The sequence below is a fragment of the Lygodium microphyllum genome, chromosome 22 (assembly GCF_053477565.2).
Source record: "Lygodium microphyllum isolate KBCC chromosome 22, Lygodium_microphyllum_v1.1.10, whole genome shotgun sequence".
Lineage (NCBI taxonomy): Eukaryota > Viridiplantae > Streptophyta > Polypodiopsida > Schizaeales > Lygodiaceae > Lygodium > Lygodium microphyllum.
In genome coordinates, this window is record NC_141156.1 from 27,566,735 (window position 1) to 27,584,803 (window position 18,069).

The 18,069-nt window shown below is 41.7% G+C and overlaps 1 protein-coding gene and 1 pseudogene across 2 annotated transcripts in view; one reads left to right on the top strand and one right to left on the bottom strand.

Annotated features, from left to right (window-relative positions):
• LOC148016974 (Pseudouridine synthase family protein) overlaps nt 1–17,394 on the top strand; it is a 54,736-nt gene extending 37,342 nt beyond the window's left edge. For both annotated transcript variants that reach the window (XM_087662482.1, XM_087662483.1), the window contains exons 6-10: nt 3,848–3,947; nt 4,026–4,088; nt 4,163–4,396; nt 16,489–16,549; nt 16,687–17,394. In XM_087662482.1, the coding sequence (XP_087518608.1) occupies nt 3,848–3,947; nt 4,026–4,088; nt 4,163–4,396; nt 16,489–16,549; nt 16,687–16,814 (586 nt within the window). In that variant the 3' untranslated portion in view covers nt 16,815–17,394. The remainder of the gene's footprint in view (nt 1–3,847; nt 3,948–4,025; nt 4,089–4,162; nt 4,397–16,488; nt 16,550–16,686) is intronic.
• On the bottom strand, nt 10,977–12,337 carry LOC148016976 (uncharacterized; annotated as a pseudogene).
• Nucleotides 17,395–18,069: the final 675 nt, after the last annotated feature.

Here is an 18,069-nt window from a genome sequence, read left to right on the forward strand (position 1 = left end):
GGCTACGTGTGAGATGGAGGGATGCAAGTCTCTTACGACTCCTATGGGCCCAATTGGAAGGCTACAACTCAATTTGATTCTCCTTTGGCGGATGCTACCCGTTATAGGTAGTTGGTTGGCTCCTTGATCTGGCTTCTTAATATGTGTGTTGACTTATGTTATGTTGTAGGTGTGCTGGTTGGGTCCATGAGTGAACCCAAGATGGTGCACTGGCAGGTTGCTCAGAGGATTTTGTCGCCCTATAGGAGACTCCTGATCTTGGGATCTATTATCCCGCTGGTACAGATGCTATGGACTTGGTACTTATAGGATGGAGTGGTTCAAATTGGGCTAGTGATGTGGATCATCGTAGGTCCATGACAGGTTATTGTTTTACCTTGGGTGTTGGTGTTGTTTTCTGGAGTAGCAAAGAGCAACCCATGGTTGCCCTCTCTTTGATTGAAGCGGAGTATTGGGCAGCATCTTCTACATGTGAGACAGTGTGGCTTTGTAGGCTTCTGAAGGAGCTTGGCTGCCTGCCAACAGGTCCTACTATTCCATAGTGCGACAATGAGAGTTGCATTGCCTTGGCCATGAATCGTGTGTTTCATGCTCAGATGAAGCATATTAAGATCCAATACCATTTCATTTGGGAGAAGGATTTGGATGAGACCATTTCCCTGGTCTATTGCAAGACAGAGGACAATCTTGCGGACTTGTTTACCAAGGCACTTCCCCAGGCTTTACTTCGAGAGCACTCCAAATCCCTTAGCCTTTTGTCGTGTGTGTAGGAGTGCCATGTGGCAGCTGATGTGGCACAGTCAGCCAGTCGTAGTAGTTGGACAGCAGTCGGCTGCATTTAATGCAGCCGACCTGCATTATTTTTTGTGTTTTTCCTGGCCTATTTACAGGCCTTGATTTCAGCAGTCTTTCTTAGTTGGTTTTCACAGATTTCAGGCTGCAGAGTGTGGAGACTACTCATGGGGCTGACGGAGACTGAGATCTTCGAGGTGGAGACATACGCAGATATTTTCTTTGCACCCGTGTATATTTCTGCATCCTTATACAGCATTCCTCATTGCAGATTTTCTGTGTTTCACCATCTCTCTCTCTCTCTCTCTCTATATATATATATATATATATATATATGTTCACTCTTTGTCTTGGGCATTTGCTTCCACATTGCTTCACTCTGACATGCTGATATCTCATATCTAGAACCTCTTAGTATCACCACGCTCCTCGGAGTTGCAGTAGATCATGCCTACCTCTCACTCACCATCGACCTCCAATTTGCTAATATGTAGACCCATCATGCAACTCAATGACAGTCAAGGTTCTTCTTCTCCAAAGAGAGAGAGAGGAGTTTTATGAGTTGGAGATCCTTAGATTGTTACATGACATAGACCTTGATGTTCCATTATAAGAGTTGACTCATCAATTCAATGAGGCTCTACATATCGTCGTAGGTATAGCCTTTCCACACATAGGACACATAGAGAGCCTCCATCGAGGTGACACCTTAGAATAGTTGGTGTGATGATGAGTGCTATGAGACTAGAGCGCGATTGCACAGAGAGAGCGCTCAGGTCAAGTACTCACCGGCTGACACAAATACTCTTAAGATGCCTCACACAGCGGAAGAAAAGAGCATTCTTGGTCCAATTGGAGTGAGACCCATATCAACTGTTTCTCCAGTATTCTAGAGAGGCTTCGAGGCTTTTTAGAGAGCATTGCCCTACCACACCTATTATGTCCACTACTACATGGGAGGAGTATGCAACTAGTCTTTATACTGCAGAGTGGCAACCACCTCTTCTTGATCCACTTGAGCCTTGTTTAGAGAAGACCATTTTCTTTTACAAAGAGAGGGTCCGAGAGGTCATTGATAGATTTAGTAGAGAAAAGGCACTGGATCATGATGGTTAGTAGTCAAGCACCTAATTCATGTGTAAGTCTCCCAGAGAGCTGAAACACAAATACTATTGTGCCTATCCTCAAGTTAGGGGACTCTACTTTACCTAGTAACTATCAGACTATTATGGTTGGGCATACATTGGCCAAGTTATATGCTTCCATCCTTGAGCATGAGTTGAGCCGATGGGCAGAGATGTGGGGACTTAGAGCGCAAGGACATGTTGATTTTAGGAGCTTCTCCACATTGGATCATATCCTCACACTTAGAGCGATCATAGAAGGGAAGGGTCCATGGCCGATCCAGGCGATAGTTGGCAGTCTCCTTCGACGGCATCAGATGACCTTTTGCACACTGCGTTTGCCCTCCTTGGCCTACAAGCGACAACTAGTTGTGCTATTCTTCCTCGAGGCAGCCCTTCTACTCCTATGTTTGCAGCCTTTTTCTATCGCCCTCATCATTAGGCATCATCCTTTGCAATCATCTCTATTCCTTGACACTTTGTTGACCAATGTTTTGTGTTTCCCACACTCCGCACTTCAACTGGTGGTCATAGCACTTGGGATCCATCTTCGATGGACATCACTCTTTGACACTACATTGCTTTGTCCTTGGGCATTCTGTATACTCTTACATTCATTTACAGCACTTATTTACTTAAGAGTTTCTCCTCTTGGTGTTTGGGTTTTGAGTGTGTGCATTTTTTGTTTTGCGTTTAGGGTTTGAGTTTTACTTGTCTTTGTCTAAGTCTTTGTGTTTTAGTCTTGGGTCGTACATGTTGTGTTTCGCCAGTGCAAACCGTAGCGTATCTTCACTATTCCCTCGTACTCTTCATCCCTTTCAGAAAAGGACGATCCTGATGATGTGGTTGTGGATTTCTTGGACCCTAAGGGTTTTAGAGGGGGATTCCCAAGATCGTGAGGAGCTTCTTCATCAACAGTCTACGTCAACAGACTTCATCAGCATTGGCACTCTTCCTGTCACCCGAGGATCCACATTCTCTTTGGCCTTCAGCCACATCTAGGATCTAGAAGGGGTGTTAGCAGTCATGTTTTTCATGCATTGTCATCTCCTGCCTATGAGCGTTAGTTTGAGTCAGATGGAGACATTAGGAGCTCTAACATGTCTGTCATATATTTTGACGGAGGAGACTGCTCATTCTAGAGTTTGCATTTCTTCTTTCAGTCAATTTAGGAGTGTTTGTCAGTCAGTTTCCAGCCTGTGCTGCCATGTCAGACAGTATCCAGTCTACCAAGGAGTTTGCACTTGCATCAGCTGCCACGTGAGCATTCTTGCACATTTTTTAATGTGCTGCCAACTGCATTAAATGCTGTCATCCAGGCTGGCACAGGTTGGCCAGCAGCTGGGCAGCCAATTTGGCTGATTCCAGCTATTTATAGCTGGCCTCTGGTTGGGGCAGATCACATTCTTCTCTCTTCCTTGGTGGGGGCAGTGGACAGGCAGCTGCAGCTGAGAACAGGAGTGGTGGCAGCAGCTGAGACAGCTAGAGAACATGATAGCAGCAAGTAGCACCAGTCACAAGAGAAGGGGCACAAGAGGAGGTAGAATGCTGGAACATTTACAAAAAAAAGAATGCTGAAGTGAAGGGAGGGGAGGCTGGTGGAGAGGGGGAGGATGGGGGGCAAGCAGCTGGAAGAGAGGACACGGGGTCTTTTTTTCCTTTTTTGGGAGGGTGGTGGTGTTTGTGGCTGGTATCACGGTGTGGAAGGGAAATAAGCTGGCAACACAATGCTGATGAGCAGGTAGGGAGCAGCTCATTGCGTGGATTCTACAGATTTGATTAGAACTAGATACATGCTTGACTACTTCATGATCTGAAGTATCATCAGTTATGTAGTGATTGTCCAAATGTTTGTATACTTTATATCTTCTATGGGTCTTTGTGCTTTCTTTTCTTGTTAAGATTGTGAGGCTTATATCGTTTAACTGCAGTTATCACTACCGAATTGTTGTATGCAAAGATACTCTCCCACTTTTTGAACGGGATCGAGCTTGGCATGTGCAAGAGGATTTGAATATTGAGGCTATGCAGGTTTGTCTCACAGTACTTTTATATTGGAGTTGTGTATTTTAGCATACTTTTCTAATTGTGCTTCTGGGGATTATCCAGCAAGCATGCAAGCAGTTGGCTGGTCATCATGACTTCAGCTCGTTTCGTGCATCTGGCTGTCAGGTTTGCACTTATGGTCCAAGGTTCTGTTATAATCTATGTAACATAGAGTTTCCTAAAAGAAGGATTACATGCAGGCAAAATCACCGGTCAAAACACTGGACTATATTTGGGTCTGTGAGATGCCTTCTTGGCCATTCTTCCCATCCTCAAGTGAATCATGCGATTTTCAAGGTGATGCAGATGAGTTGCAATCCAATGTCCAGACTAAACAGGATGAAAAAGAAGGAACTAGACAAGGCAAGTTGCCAAAAGCAAAATCCCACTTGTATGTTGTAACTGCAAGAGCCCGTTCTTTCCTATATCATCAGGTATTAATCAACTCTCACCTGTGTTTAGTTTTGCATATATGTATTGACATCCGCTCTGTGTTTTGAAGCTTTTAAGTATGTATGATGCACTTTCTTGTCATGTCTGCTTGTGGGATTATGTATGTTTGTGTGTGTACTGAGTGCTCTAGTATATTTGCTGGACTTTCTCACTATCTGATAGACTCCCTCTCTTTGTCTAGAGTTTGAAGTATTTTCAGACTCAGTTTGCCTTGTGCATCTTGTTTTTGTTGGTAATGTTGTTAAATCTTGAGGATTTTTCTAAGTTATAATAATCTACACAACTAGGTTGACACGTTCAGGTAAGTAAAGGAGTACGAAGTTCCATATGCAATTCTTTCATGTTTGTTATGTTGCAGTTTTATTGATGGTGTTTAGACATTTGACATGTTTGAAAGCGAACTATGTTTGTGGATAAGATTTGGCATTTTTAAAATACATAGAGAATCTCAAAAAGAGAGTATGTATAATTATGTAGTTCAAGTCAATGATCATGAGTATGAACATTCACTTTTTTTTTTGCTATGTTAAATGAATTTTCTTCTCTTCAAAAAATAATACTTTTTACATCTTGCTAGGTCTCCGTATAGGTTGTTGTACCTTGTTACGGTTGCATTTTTCTTATGGATGGTGGCTTGCTCAAAATTCCTAGCCTTATCTCTGCTATCAACTATTGCTTCTATGTTAACCTCGAAGTTATCCTCGAGGGATGGAATGTTTCTGTCTTTCTTCATTTTCTTGACGGGATTTCTTCGGTGTTGTTGGATTCTTTTCTCGATGTCGGTCATCTATCCTACATAGTCCTTGCCATTTTTCTTACATCTTATGATGTAGATGAAGTACTTGCTTTTGTGTCTTTGCGTTGGTGCTTTTGGACTGGCTCATGGGTTTTGGCTGCATACGGTGCTGAATGATATGGAAGTGCTTGAGATGTTAAATCCGTAGTCAAGCAGCTCAATTGGGTATGTTTTGATGCCGTTTGTTCTTGTGTCTAGAAGCACTTGGGCCATGCTTATTTGTAGTGGATTGTCAACTGAGTCTTCATACTCAAGCTCGAGTTTGTCGAGTATGTCTTTGAGAAATCCTACATGTTGAGTGCATATGAGTTAGCGTTGTTGTTTCAAGTAAAAATGAAGGTTGAAAAGTTTGTAGGATGTTGTGTACCAGTTGTGAGCTTGTCATATGATGCAAGACACAATTCGTTGTTGACAATTTGAGTGATGTGGCCATCAATTTTTGGAGATGGTTGTACGTTGCAAAGCCGTTGACATATGTTGACGGATTTTGCACAGCGACATTTTCCATTCTCATCTGGTTTGTCATTATGTACCTGTGATTGTGTGTATTTGTAGGATAGTTTTTGATCTGGTGCTAGGTGTTTCTATGGTTTTGAATGTATAGCTGAAATATCTACATGCGTAGATCAATGTGGTTAGGTGAAATAATATATTTGTATTTTTATACATACTAGGTATCATTTAGATTGTGCATACCTCATTCAGAGGATGCCTTGACAAGTATTATATATCTGTAAAGGTGAAAATGAGAAAAGCACATTAGTATGTTAATAGATCTATTAGTAGGAGAAGAAAACTAGAAAAACAGATTAGTATATCAATAAACAACGTTTGAAAGAAGATTACTTTATTACTTACTACAAGTGTATAAGATTGTTGTGTGATGGAATGTGTTGTGTTTAATCTTTGTTTGTTTTTTGTTGATTTTTGTTGTTTCTTTACTTGAGTCATGATGTAAGGAAAGGTTTGGGAGCGAAGGTAGATGGATCTAGAAGGCCAACGATACACAAATTTCTTCTTGCATAATACACAAATTTCTTATTTCGATTACGCAGGAGAGTATTACGTAGACTAATTCGGGCATGAACACGCTTCTAATGTGTAGAAGTGCTTTTTGGTTCACTGTGGCTCCTTGCGAGTTGTGACCAATGATCGCATATGCAAGTGTCAAAGGAAATGTGGATTTATGGTACCACTTGCTATTTTGTGCCTTGCATTGGTGCTTGTTGCGCCACAGGGTGAGTTGTTGGTTCATTGAATGGATCATGACTTGGATTCGTAATATCATTTTCTTGTTTGATATGTCGATACAATTGATCTTACACATCGCACCGTTTGGTGCATCTATGGTGAGGTCAATGTTCTCAGTTATCATTGCAATTGCCCCAACTGCTATCTTGTCTATCTCGTGGAAGTTCTTGTCATGTAGCCAAGTTTTCTTGTTGGCTTGTCGTTTACATTTGTCTGAACTTTGGCGGTTTAAATTTGTTTGTCTGTGCAATATTTGTGTAGAATCTACTTGTTATAGTTGCGATTATCTTCTTTGTGTATGCATATGGTTGTTGTTTTTTGGTGATGAAATTTAGGACGTGCTTCTCGTCAATCATACACTGATGTAAGCATTCATGCCTGATCACTTGTAGAAACTATAAGAATGGTAGGTCGTGTATGTAGCGAACTGAGGTTTGGAGAGTGTGTTGGTTTCCATGTGCCCAGTACGATGAGGAAGTGATATGACATTGTTCACAAAACTCGGTTTGATGGTTGCAGATAGGCGGTAACTGTGCAAGATCGCCAAATAGTGTCACGAGCTTATCGTTGAATGGATTGAGCAGCGAGCCTTGGTAGATGCTCACTATCTAGCACACTATTATATTGAACGTTGTCCTTGTTAACATGGATATCTCATTGATGATGATTGCGTCAGCTTCGCTTATTGCAATGTAGCGTTCGTCTGTCTCTTGCAACTATACTCGATATTGCTGTGCACGTACCGGTATCTTGAACTAGTAGTGGATCATGGTGAACAAGCTACATAGTCTAGTTGCAGTTGCTCTTGTGCTTGTTGTCAGCAGTACGCTCTTATTCCTGGCAATGAGGTTGTAATTAATGCAATGCTACTTTTGTAGTCAAAAGTTGCTGGAGGTACTGTGAATGTAGTTGGGTTGTCTTTGATGAAAGGGATCTTTTGAATGATCATGTTCATCAGTTGGTGTGTTCGGTGTGAGGCGAGCTAGTTTCTTTGCATGTAGTCCGTGATAAACATTTCGAGGTCTTCCTCATTGGCTACGAGACCATGGATTTGGCACTCGATATAGTATGATTGTGTCAAGTTCTCGGCGCTTATTAGTTCTGTCCTTGACCTAAATCTTGTTCGTTGCAATAATGTGTTAAAGAAGAAACCTTCAGTTTGGTGTCTTGGGTGAAAATCAGTGAACTGTACTAGTCTCGTATGTGCTCCACGGTATTGCTATAAGCATTCTCAAGAGTGTGTTTGTAATCAGATGCAGTGGTGGTTTTGGTGATGCTATAGTTTTTGTGGTAGTCATAGAATGTTACATGCTCTAAGCTTGATGGCCAGGCACAATAAAGGTCTATAGGGTGCATGATGATATTCCATGTCCTTGTGAGCTTTTGTTGTCGTATTTGTGTGGGAAAGTTTTCGATATACTCGACAGACTTGCTTTGTGTTACTGTTGGGATCTGCATGCAATTTAACATAGCTTCAATGGGTGACACTGGCTTGCCTAATATTGCGGCGGAAATTAATTTGTGTTTGTTTGAGTCCAAGTCTTGCAATCCTAGTCTCTTGGCATCTTCTTTTTGGATGTTTAACTTTCCGATCGGCTCCGCCTTCATTGCAAACTTGAGCACATAGTATGAGATGGAAGATTTTGTTACTCATTGAATATTCATGTGAGCTCCCCAAAGGAGCAGTAGCATTGGGTGATATGGCACAACATTTCATTGCTCATCTCTTAGACAGTAGTAGATGTATTGTTGAGCTTCGGAGCCTCTATTGGTTTTGGATTGTCACATGAGACGTACGAAAATTTGTACTTGCATTTATTGTGGTCGTTACTTTTGCTTATGTAGCAGGCATGAGGGCACCTATGAATTTGCTTTGCCATGACGAGGGCTCTTGTCGAATCGCATTGATCATCGTTGGATGGAATATACATGCATATCGCATTTGTCGTATTTGCAATGTCTGTATCATGTAACCATAGGATCACATGTGCATTCAAGAAGCCCCTATGTTGGATCTCATACCTAATGACATGGTATTGGATGCGCCCAATGCAAGCAACTATGTCAAGAATACGGGTTGAAGAAAGGGTGGAACCTGGTGTGGAACAGGATGGTGCACTTAATGGGGTAGTCTTTTCATGAAAATTCAGGATTAAACTCCTTTGCAATGCATTCCAACTTGTTGATCTTGTCCCATCTTGTACTGATGACCTTGTCTGTAGTGAATGTAAGGAAGAAATGAGAGGTATCCCATATGTCGACCATTGTGATAAGGTCTTTCAAGTTATGTCAGTGCCAAGATGGGGATCTCATATTGAAGCGGGAATACTGTAGCGGAGGATGTGCCTAACAACCTCCTCATTAGAATTGTGTTTGTTTGCATGCCTATAATTGTCGATATCCCTTTGTAGACAAGTGATGCTTGTGTTGTTCACAATTAAGACAGCTTGTTTTAGCTGGTATAGAATCAATAAGGTGTACACAAAGAATAGGGTTGATGTCCACATCTTGATGTATTCACTAAGATAGATGTTGCCATCATAGGTGCCATGGCCAAGTGGAATAGGAATGGAAACATTGCATTTTCCAAGGTAATATCTAGGCAAGGGAAGCTTCTTGCAAGCAATCCATCTATCCTAAATGTTGCTATGTTTTCTACGAGATGGTTATTATTCTATTATATGATGCATGTGAACTCGTGTTGATCGACTCTTTGGAATGCTTGTCGTTGGCTTGGCTCAACTATACAGTTGAGCAAACCGTAACCTATTTCTTTTGTGGCATGTTGAAAGTGAATACATCCACAAAATTAGATGTAGTCAAGTCAATTCTAGTAAATGGTTGCAATAGCAATCTATCATTCCAAGAGACTAAAGGGTTGTTGAGAATAGATCGACGGTCTCTAGGGTTCCATTCGCAATTGCTCTTGTCGTTTTGGAGACCGAGATGAATGTATCAATGATGCTCAATAGTTGAAGTTGTAACGGCTTTGCATTGAGAATTCGTTGTGTAGTTTGGTAAGAGTGAGACCAAGTATTTGTTTATATCTTTGTTCGCAAGACATGGTCGACATTTCACTATCATCATATTGACTCCGTATTGTTGGTATGCAAGGATGAGAGGCTGTTGTTACTTGTATTTCTTCTGTAGATGGATTGTTCTTTTGCGAGATGACAACATGATGTTGCATTGTGACTGTACCATAGGATGTGCACATTGTTAGTCTTCCAATGATGCTTTCACATTTCGTTGCCCAAGATGATTCAATTTGTTTATATGGTACTAAGTTGTAGCAAAGGGTTTTAATGATATTTTTCTATAAGCCATAGCTTTACTTTTTCTACAAGTCTTGAAGGATGCCCTATGACTTTGTTTTTGCATGGCGTCCATTGATATTGATGAGAACAATACATTTTATCATTCGACTACACTGCACTTGTTCATAAAAATAATATGCTATACTTCGTAATTACTTTTTTTTTAATAATAATCTTAGCGCTCGTCTTTTACATGTGAGAATGATGGTTTTCAATTTTTTTGCTTAATAGTACTTCAAATAAATAAATCAAATCAATAAACATTAACAATACTTCAAAAATTAAAAAACATGCTATATTGTATATTGAAGAGATGTCACAGGTCTCTTCGTATTTTAATAATTATGGGAGAAGGTGCTATTTCCCTGTCCATTCAAAATATCCCATTTGTTGAAGATATATGTTTTCGTTTTTTTTCAGTACGTTTGTAAGATCGTAACGTTTTCGTTTTTTCTATACGCCAAAATATCATTTTTTTTTCCTTTCGTTTACTACTAATTAACTATTAACTACTGCAAATACTACATAAGTCTATCTATCTAATATTGCTAATAAAGTAATACTAATATCATAGTTGTCAGGTACGATAAAATACGATACTAATTGGTACCTTATGATTTTATAAGGTATGGTATGATATTAGTACGAAAAAAACTAAGATGATTTTTTAGATAACAAAAACCATAAATCATTAAATGATAGATCATAGAATACATATTTAAAGTGGAAATAGCCATTTCATTACAGAATAAGATGAATACATGAGGATGACCATCGTGGTCGCATGGGCTATGCAAAATGTACGATACAACTACAGTCTAGTATATCTGATATTAAAAAAAAGAGAAACCTATGTGACATGTCATATGAATGATGAATCTATGATGGGGCATCACTATCAACATCATCATCATCATCATCATCAAAACCATCTGAGTGCTCATCAAGAGAGTTTGAAGATGACTCCTCGGCATCCGATGATGAGACAGACTTATACTCATCCTCATTGATGAGGTTACCATCATCATCAAATGATGGCTCCCTAGGTGGCAGCTGTGCAGGCAAGGGTGGGATGTCATCATGAGGCACAGGATGTGAGCTACTAGAGCCCTGCCTTATATATGCCTGCAAGCCACTCGAACCACCCCTCCTCGATGATGGAGGGCGTTGAATGACCATGCCCCTGCTACCACCTACTCAAACTCCTCGCCCACAAGCATGCCGACTGTGAGTATCAAGAAGATCTACTGCTATAAGCTCTCTATAGAGCTCTGCAAAAATCATCTCCTCCTCGTCCACCTTTTTATGTACACTCGGAAGAGTATCGCCCGTCAACTTGAATGTATCAACATTCACCTACACAATAATCAATGTAGTGATGCACGTAAGATTGATCATGATTCATTGTAAATACTAAATGCTAGTGTCTAAATTGTAAAGTATAAAGTTCAAACTTCAAAGTTCAAAGTTTCAAAGTTAAAACAACAAATTTTAAATGTTATGGTTAAGTGTTTAAACTTTACCTGCTTTGGACTACCCATGCTCATTATAACCCTCATCATGCATAAGTTAGTGCGGCAATAGACTAGCCGCTCTAACTGTCGTGTGCTAAGCCAATTGCGAATCTTTGTGTGAATGAGAGAATAGGCACTCTAGTTTCTCTCACATGCACCCGAAGAGCAATCTTGGGCAAGGACCCTCATGGCTAAGGGCTAAAGGGTCTCCAGTGCGTATCCAAAGTTTTGCCACCAAAATAAAGGCTTTACAAGTGACTCTTTCCTCCAACAAGTGGAAGAAGCAAAAGCCACATGCCCTCTCTGATCTGCATAGCATCCTAGCTCCTCTAGCATTGCATTGTGGTCATCAACAAGGACCACACGAGTCAAATAAGCAAGTTGGTTTGAACGGAACTCTCTATCATCCATGACTGTCGATGACTTATAGGCTGGATGTACCAATGCGGCAAAACGATGGATGGGCTTATGCATCCACGCCTATCTCCTCTCTGCTATCTCTAAAACATGTGTACGTTGTGTCTCTATGATCACTGTACAAGCACGTGCCTCTGCCAATGCCGCTCTAAAGAAGTGAACGAGAAGGCCCATGGTGGACCCCTTGCAATCACTCATACATAACACCCTATAAAAGGGAGTCACGACAATGACAACGGCACAGACTTTTTGCCAAAACTGCTCATTAAGGCACAAGCGCTGCATGGCTTTGGCCTCCTCTGCCTCATACTCATCTCACTCATTCCATAGAGTGGACGCCACTGTCTGGTGCAAGGTGGACCGCACCTCATAAAGGCGCTCCAACAATAATCACATGTAAGCAAAGCGAGTTGAAGAAGGCTTCTTCAACTCAAGTGTGCTATGCTCACGATACATCACAAGCACCTTTACCTTTACCGTGAAGAATGTAACAATTGATGTAGCTTTGCGGACCACCCTCTTCACCCACTTGAGCTTCCCAATGTCCTCCATGAGCAAGCCCAAACAATGACTTACACATGGAGTTCACACAATGGTAGGGAACTCGGCCTCAAGCAAATGGCCCATGCGTCGACAATTCAATGCATTGTCGGTAACAACTTGCACTACATTTGAGGAGCCCACCTACTACCACAATTTACAAATTACAAGTTATGTATAAATCAAATTTCAATTATGAATCATGATATTATGATTTATCATAATGAAAGAAAGTGAAACAAATTTAAAATGCAAATTGCAATGTATACCTCAATGATAGCTTGTCGAATGTGACGGTAGATGAATGCGCCCGTCGTTTTTCTCCCCCTTGTCGAAATCTACGGCCCGCAAAAAGTAAGTGCCGAGTGCACATGAGACGAGTATGTTGATGATGCCCCGTTTCTTACTATCACTCCATCCATAGGTGAGAATGGAGCAACCATATTTTATCCATGCGGCTCGAATAGGATCAAGGGCTCTATCAATCCTCTCCTTCTCTTCATTAATATTTATCGTCCTCATGTCGTTGTATGTGACACCGGTCCATCCTTCACATGGACCCACATTGGCAATGGCTTTTACCATCTTCTTCCATTGCTCTTCCTTTAGAACATTGAATGTAAGATTGCACTCAATCACCGTGTGTGCAATTTCAATGTCCGCAAGTCATTGCCTTTCTCTAAGAAAGGCAACCGATCCACACACATGACCGGGTGCTTGAGAGAGACACGATTGTCTCTCCGGCACCACATGAGCCTCCACTCTTTGTCTTTTACCGGAGCCGGATGTGGATGTGGAGCCCCCACCACCAATGATAGAGGCCTCTCCCGCATCGGTTGAAGATACACCCACATTGGATGCTTCCTCGTTAGTAGGCATAGGAGTTGGTGCCGATAAGCCACTTCCTCCTCCTCTTGTGAATCCCCCTCTCATCTTGGTGAGAATCTTCTCGCAATGTTTGGAGGGATCTCCTTGCATGGAGCAACTTGCCCCCCCCCGGTCTTGGAAAGATGTTGGAGAAGCCGAGTTGCACCACTTGTATAGCACTTCCCACAATACTTGCATGTCGAATGGTGGGAGTTGGACTTCTTTGTGTCCCTCTCCACATGGATTACATGCAAATTGAAGGCCTCGTGCTTCTCACGAGTCATGGTGCCAATGACGATTTAAGAGGCCCGAGAGAGAGAGAGAGAGAGAGAGAGAGAGAGATGCTTGAGTCTCGACTCTTGAAAGTTGAAAGGGAGGGAGACTCGAGAGCCCCGAGGGTTGAAGTAAAGTTGTGGGGTAAAGTTGAAAGAGCAAGAGTGAGAGAGAGGGAATGGGAGATGAGAATGGCAAATGCTTTGATAGGGTACGGGATAGAGGGAATGGGAGATGAGATTTGACTCTTTGAGAATGGCAAATGCTTCGATAGGGTGCGGGAAAGAGGAAGATGAGAATGGTAACTTGCAAGTGCTTGTTGAATGGGTGTGGAAGCATGGAGGAGAGGAGCACCTTTTGTAGATGAGAGAGGGGTCAAAGTTCAAAGTTCAAACAGTCAAAGTCTAAAGAGAGAAGGAATCCAAAGTCTAAAGAGAGGGCTGCAAGCTGGAGCCTGGAAGAAATCCAAAGAGGAGCATTAAGTTTTGCATGGATGATGGCTGGAATTTGGAAAAGGGTGGTGGGGTTAGGTATCCAAGGCTTCCCACCCCCCCCAAAAAGCGCAAAGTGCAGCCTGCAGGAAAAGTGTGAAACGCGGGACGCGGGGGCGTAGGAATTTACGCGGAAAAAGCACGCGGGCCAGGTGGCCAAAATAGGCCAGTTTTATCATACGAAATCGTACCGTACGGACTGTTTCGTACCACGTACGGAGGCAACTATGACTAATACTACATAAGTCTATACTAACTAATATATTTATTAACTATAATAATCTAATCTAATCGTTAAAACTAATGGTTTAAAATAAGATGACGAAATCTAGTCTAATCATTTAAACTAGTCATTTAAAGTGAGACAAAAATAATTATATGAAGGACGAATAGTAATTAATCATGTTGACTAATTGTCATAAACTAATAGTGCATGTGTTAGTGCACTTGTATGCCACTGCAAGTGTTAGTGCATGTGAAAGTGATAATGACAATGACAATGTCCATGTCAATGCTAGTGCAAGTGCACACATGCAATCTTCTTGAGGTTCAACCCCCCTCCCTCTTTCTTTGCTAGATGACCACTTCCTCGAAAGCAGTCTGAGTCCCATGATTCATGAAAGAAAGCCATAAAGCATTACCTTGCAGGGGGTAGTATAGATTGATTGCAGTCCTTTCTATCATCAGCAGCTCCATGCTGTTATCAATGGTCCTTCGCCTCTTGTGCAGTGGTTTTGCTCTTTTGCAGCGGCTCCTTGTCCTTCTCAACAGTTTCTTATCCTCTCATTGGGCGTGTCACAAGGCTCTCTACTTGTAGCGCAAGGGCTGCAGGGTAAGGGTCTGGAGAAGGGTTCAGTGAGAATGTAGAGAAGGATGATGATGGGGATTTGAGTGGTAGTAGAGGTGATAGAGGATATTGGGGTGCATGGGGAGAAGGCTGTTGGGATGCACAAATTGAAGATGACTATGATGTTGACAATCATGGCATCGTTGTTGCTGTAAACAACATGGCCTCTTAAGCAGCAGGATGTGAAAGACAATAAGCGACCAGACAATTATGGGGAAGAAGTTAATGATTTCGCCACTGCTATTGATGATTATGGCAGTGATATTGAAGAGATCATTGTCTCCTCTACTGATTGCAATGATGGCAGTGGCGATGCAGCCTACTTTGATGATAACGATGATGATGGTGTGTCAAGTGGCTTGTTTCAGGGCAATCTGATTTAGGTGCAACATGGGGAGCAATTTTTGGAGGATGAAGCATTGTCGACTTGGTGATTAACAGCTAATGATTCTGAAGACGCTGTGTCCACTATTGTACGAGCAGCCACCAATGTGCTATTCGTTGTTATTTGCTGCAGTTGACGATGCTTCTGCTGATCACCGAGATGCTGATTATGCACTGTAGAGTTTGCTACTTCAGCAGTCGATGATATTGATTATGATCACGATGGAGGTTTACTGCTCTGACAGAAGTAGAGACAAAGGCGAGGATGGTGTTGTCTTTTAGCCGGTGGCTGTCTGTGGCAATCCATGTGGCCACCGACTGTCTCCCGCACACAATTCTCTTCCCATAGCAGCCCAATATGATAAGTAGCACGATGGCTGTCTTGCCCACAGGAAAACCCACATGACCAGCAAAGCTTCCTTTGTGTAGGCATTGATTATGATAACGATGACAAAGGCGATCTTGCCTCCTGCCTACTATCATGACCACCAAGACGTTGTGGATGATCAAGTCTACAAGTTACAACCCCACGAGCGCAGAGGAGATAAAGATGATGCAACAGCCCAGGATCGGCAAATAATAATAATCCGAGCATGACCAAGATGAGCTTCCTGCACGCTAGCTGTTGCTGCTGCTTCTCCACGTAATCCATCATCATCCTCATCATCGTCCTTGCCATCCTCACGCCTTCCTTCCGTGTAAAATGGAAAAAAGAACAGCTTTTTTTTTTTGCTTTCGATGTGCTTTCTTTTCCCACATCTGATGTCAAGAGTCCTAAAAAGAGGGGTTGAAGGAGGAAAACGATAAAGAAAATATGGTATTAAGCCGAACGTGTAAAAAGGTGTGTTCATGCTCTCCCTATGGCATGCACTAGCCTGCCTTTAAATGATCATTCATTTTCTATCTGCAGATGTTTCTTATGACATTGTCTGCGTTCACATGGGGCCAAATTTTTTGTGTTTGCATCAGGAATACCATCTTTATCTTATTCCTCTCTCTGTCATGTGCTTATGCTTTTGAACCACGAGCTTAAGGTTATAAATCCGTCTCAAGGAAGCACCACTCCATCTACACAAATCCAAGAACCCATTTTACTTCTAAAGCCTTCTTTGTAATGGTTTCTGTGGAATTTTTGATTCAGCAAACTGGTCCTTAAAACAATGTTGAAACCATAGTTATCATACAGACAAACCTGTGAAACCTGGGATTAAAACTTTCCACAGTATTTGATTTCTTTTCGCTTTTAGTGTCTAGTGAAATTTTTGCAATTTCTGGCTGAAGATGTCTCAAGTAGTAAGAGGATGTACGATTGTGGTGTGTTATTGGGCTGATAAGTTTCATTAATCAAACAATCTTGCTTTGACCTGTGTCAGCAGGTACGGCTGATGGTGGGCCTTTTAAAAGCAGTTGGTGCTGGGGAGCTTACAGTCACTGATGGTAAGTATCTCTTTCATGAGTGATCAATGTTTCAAGAATCTTTTAAAATCACTCTTATCAACAATCTACTGTTGCTAAAACCAGTGCATCATTAAGATGTTGTGAAGAATGCTGAAGTAATGGTTTTGGTCTTCCAGTGCGGCGTATCATGGAAGCCCGCACAGTAACACAAATGCCAGAAATGGCTCCTGCTTGTGGTCTCTACCTTGCAGATGTGAAATATGATCTTAACAGCAGCTCCTCCACAGGAAATAGTGATGAATAAGTTTGTGGTGAAGCTTCTGACAGGCCTGCAACAAGAACTGAGAGTATCTAAAACCACAGGGATTGGATTACCGTTAGAATCCTCCTTCCTGTCTCCTTGTCCTTTTAACCATCGGTACACCCGTTTGGCTTGGCCATATGCATCCCAAGAGACTGGTGAGATGAATCGGCTGCTTTCTCGAAACTAAAAGGAGAGGCCCACTTGTTGAGTTCAACTAGCTTTGAGAAGATGAGGAGTGCTAAGAAGACAAATGTGATATGTCGAGCCTAAGCCCATTCCTTCAGCTAATCAGCATGCCAATGTTCAGGCTGAAATCAAACATCGGGTGGAAGCTCCAGAAACCATGGAAGTGGCTCTCATGTCGTTAGATAGATAGCCTCATCGGATCTATTTTCTGAGTTTTTCAGTGATTAAGCTTTTTCAGCTCATACTAATGATTGCAGTCCTAGTATGGATAGCTTGTCCATCTGTACAAGTAAACAGTTTACTTCACCTGAAGCTAAACTGGGAACTAAGGAAGTCAACTATCAAGGCAGACTAGGAGTTTGAAAGAAGCTCAATTAAACACATATTCGCATGATTTCACAAAGCATCATTCACAAGTATAACTCATGGAGAACAGTAACACTTGCTTTATGCTAAAGTAGGATTAGTACAAATAAAATCTAGTAAGGAATATGAAGCAATCATGGCCACCTTGAACATAACATTAATCTTGAGACGATGAGTGACCATAGAGATGTAAATAGTAGCTGAATGGAAATCAATAGCTAAATTCATATATGCAGCAACATATGCATTTGTAGTTAAAGCCCCCATAAGAATAATGTTTTAAAAAATGTGGTCTATTGCCTCTCAAGCTCATGAACTTCTGTAAGGACCACGGTCGAGGTTGCATCTTCCTCTATGCCTGCATGTTTTTGCATTATGTGGGAGTGGGAGCGGTTATGAACGGTACGAGAAATAAATGTACTAGTAAAGCTAGCAATAGCTTGTGGAGCACAAAGCACAATGAGTAAGGTAAGAGTAAAGCATGATCAGATCAAAGTCCTTGATGTACTTAGTGGAGATGTGTTCTGTTGAGAAGATTTTGCACACTGCATATAGACGAGGCTACACAGCTTGAGACTACATCTAGACTAGGCTAAATTGCGTGAGACTGTTAAGTTTTGCTTGGTAGACAGAATACAAAGAGACCAAGAAGATTGGTCAAGGAGAAACTAACTAGAACTAAGTCTCTCTCTCTCTCTCTCTC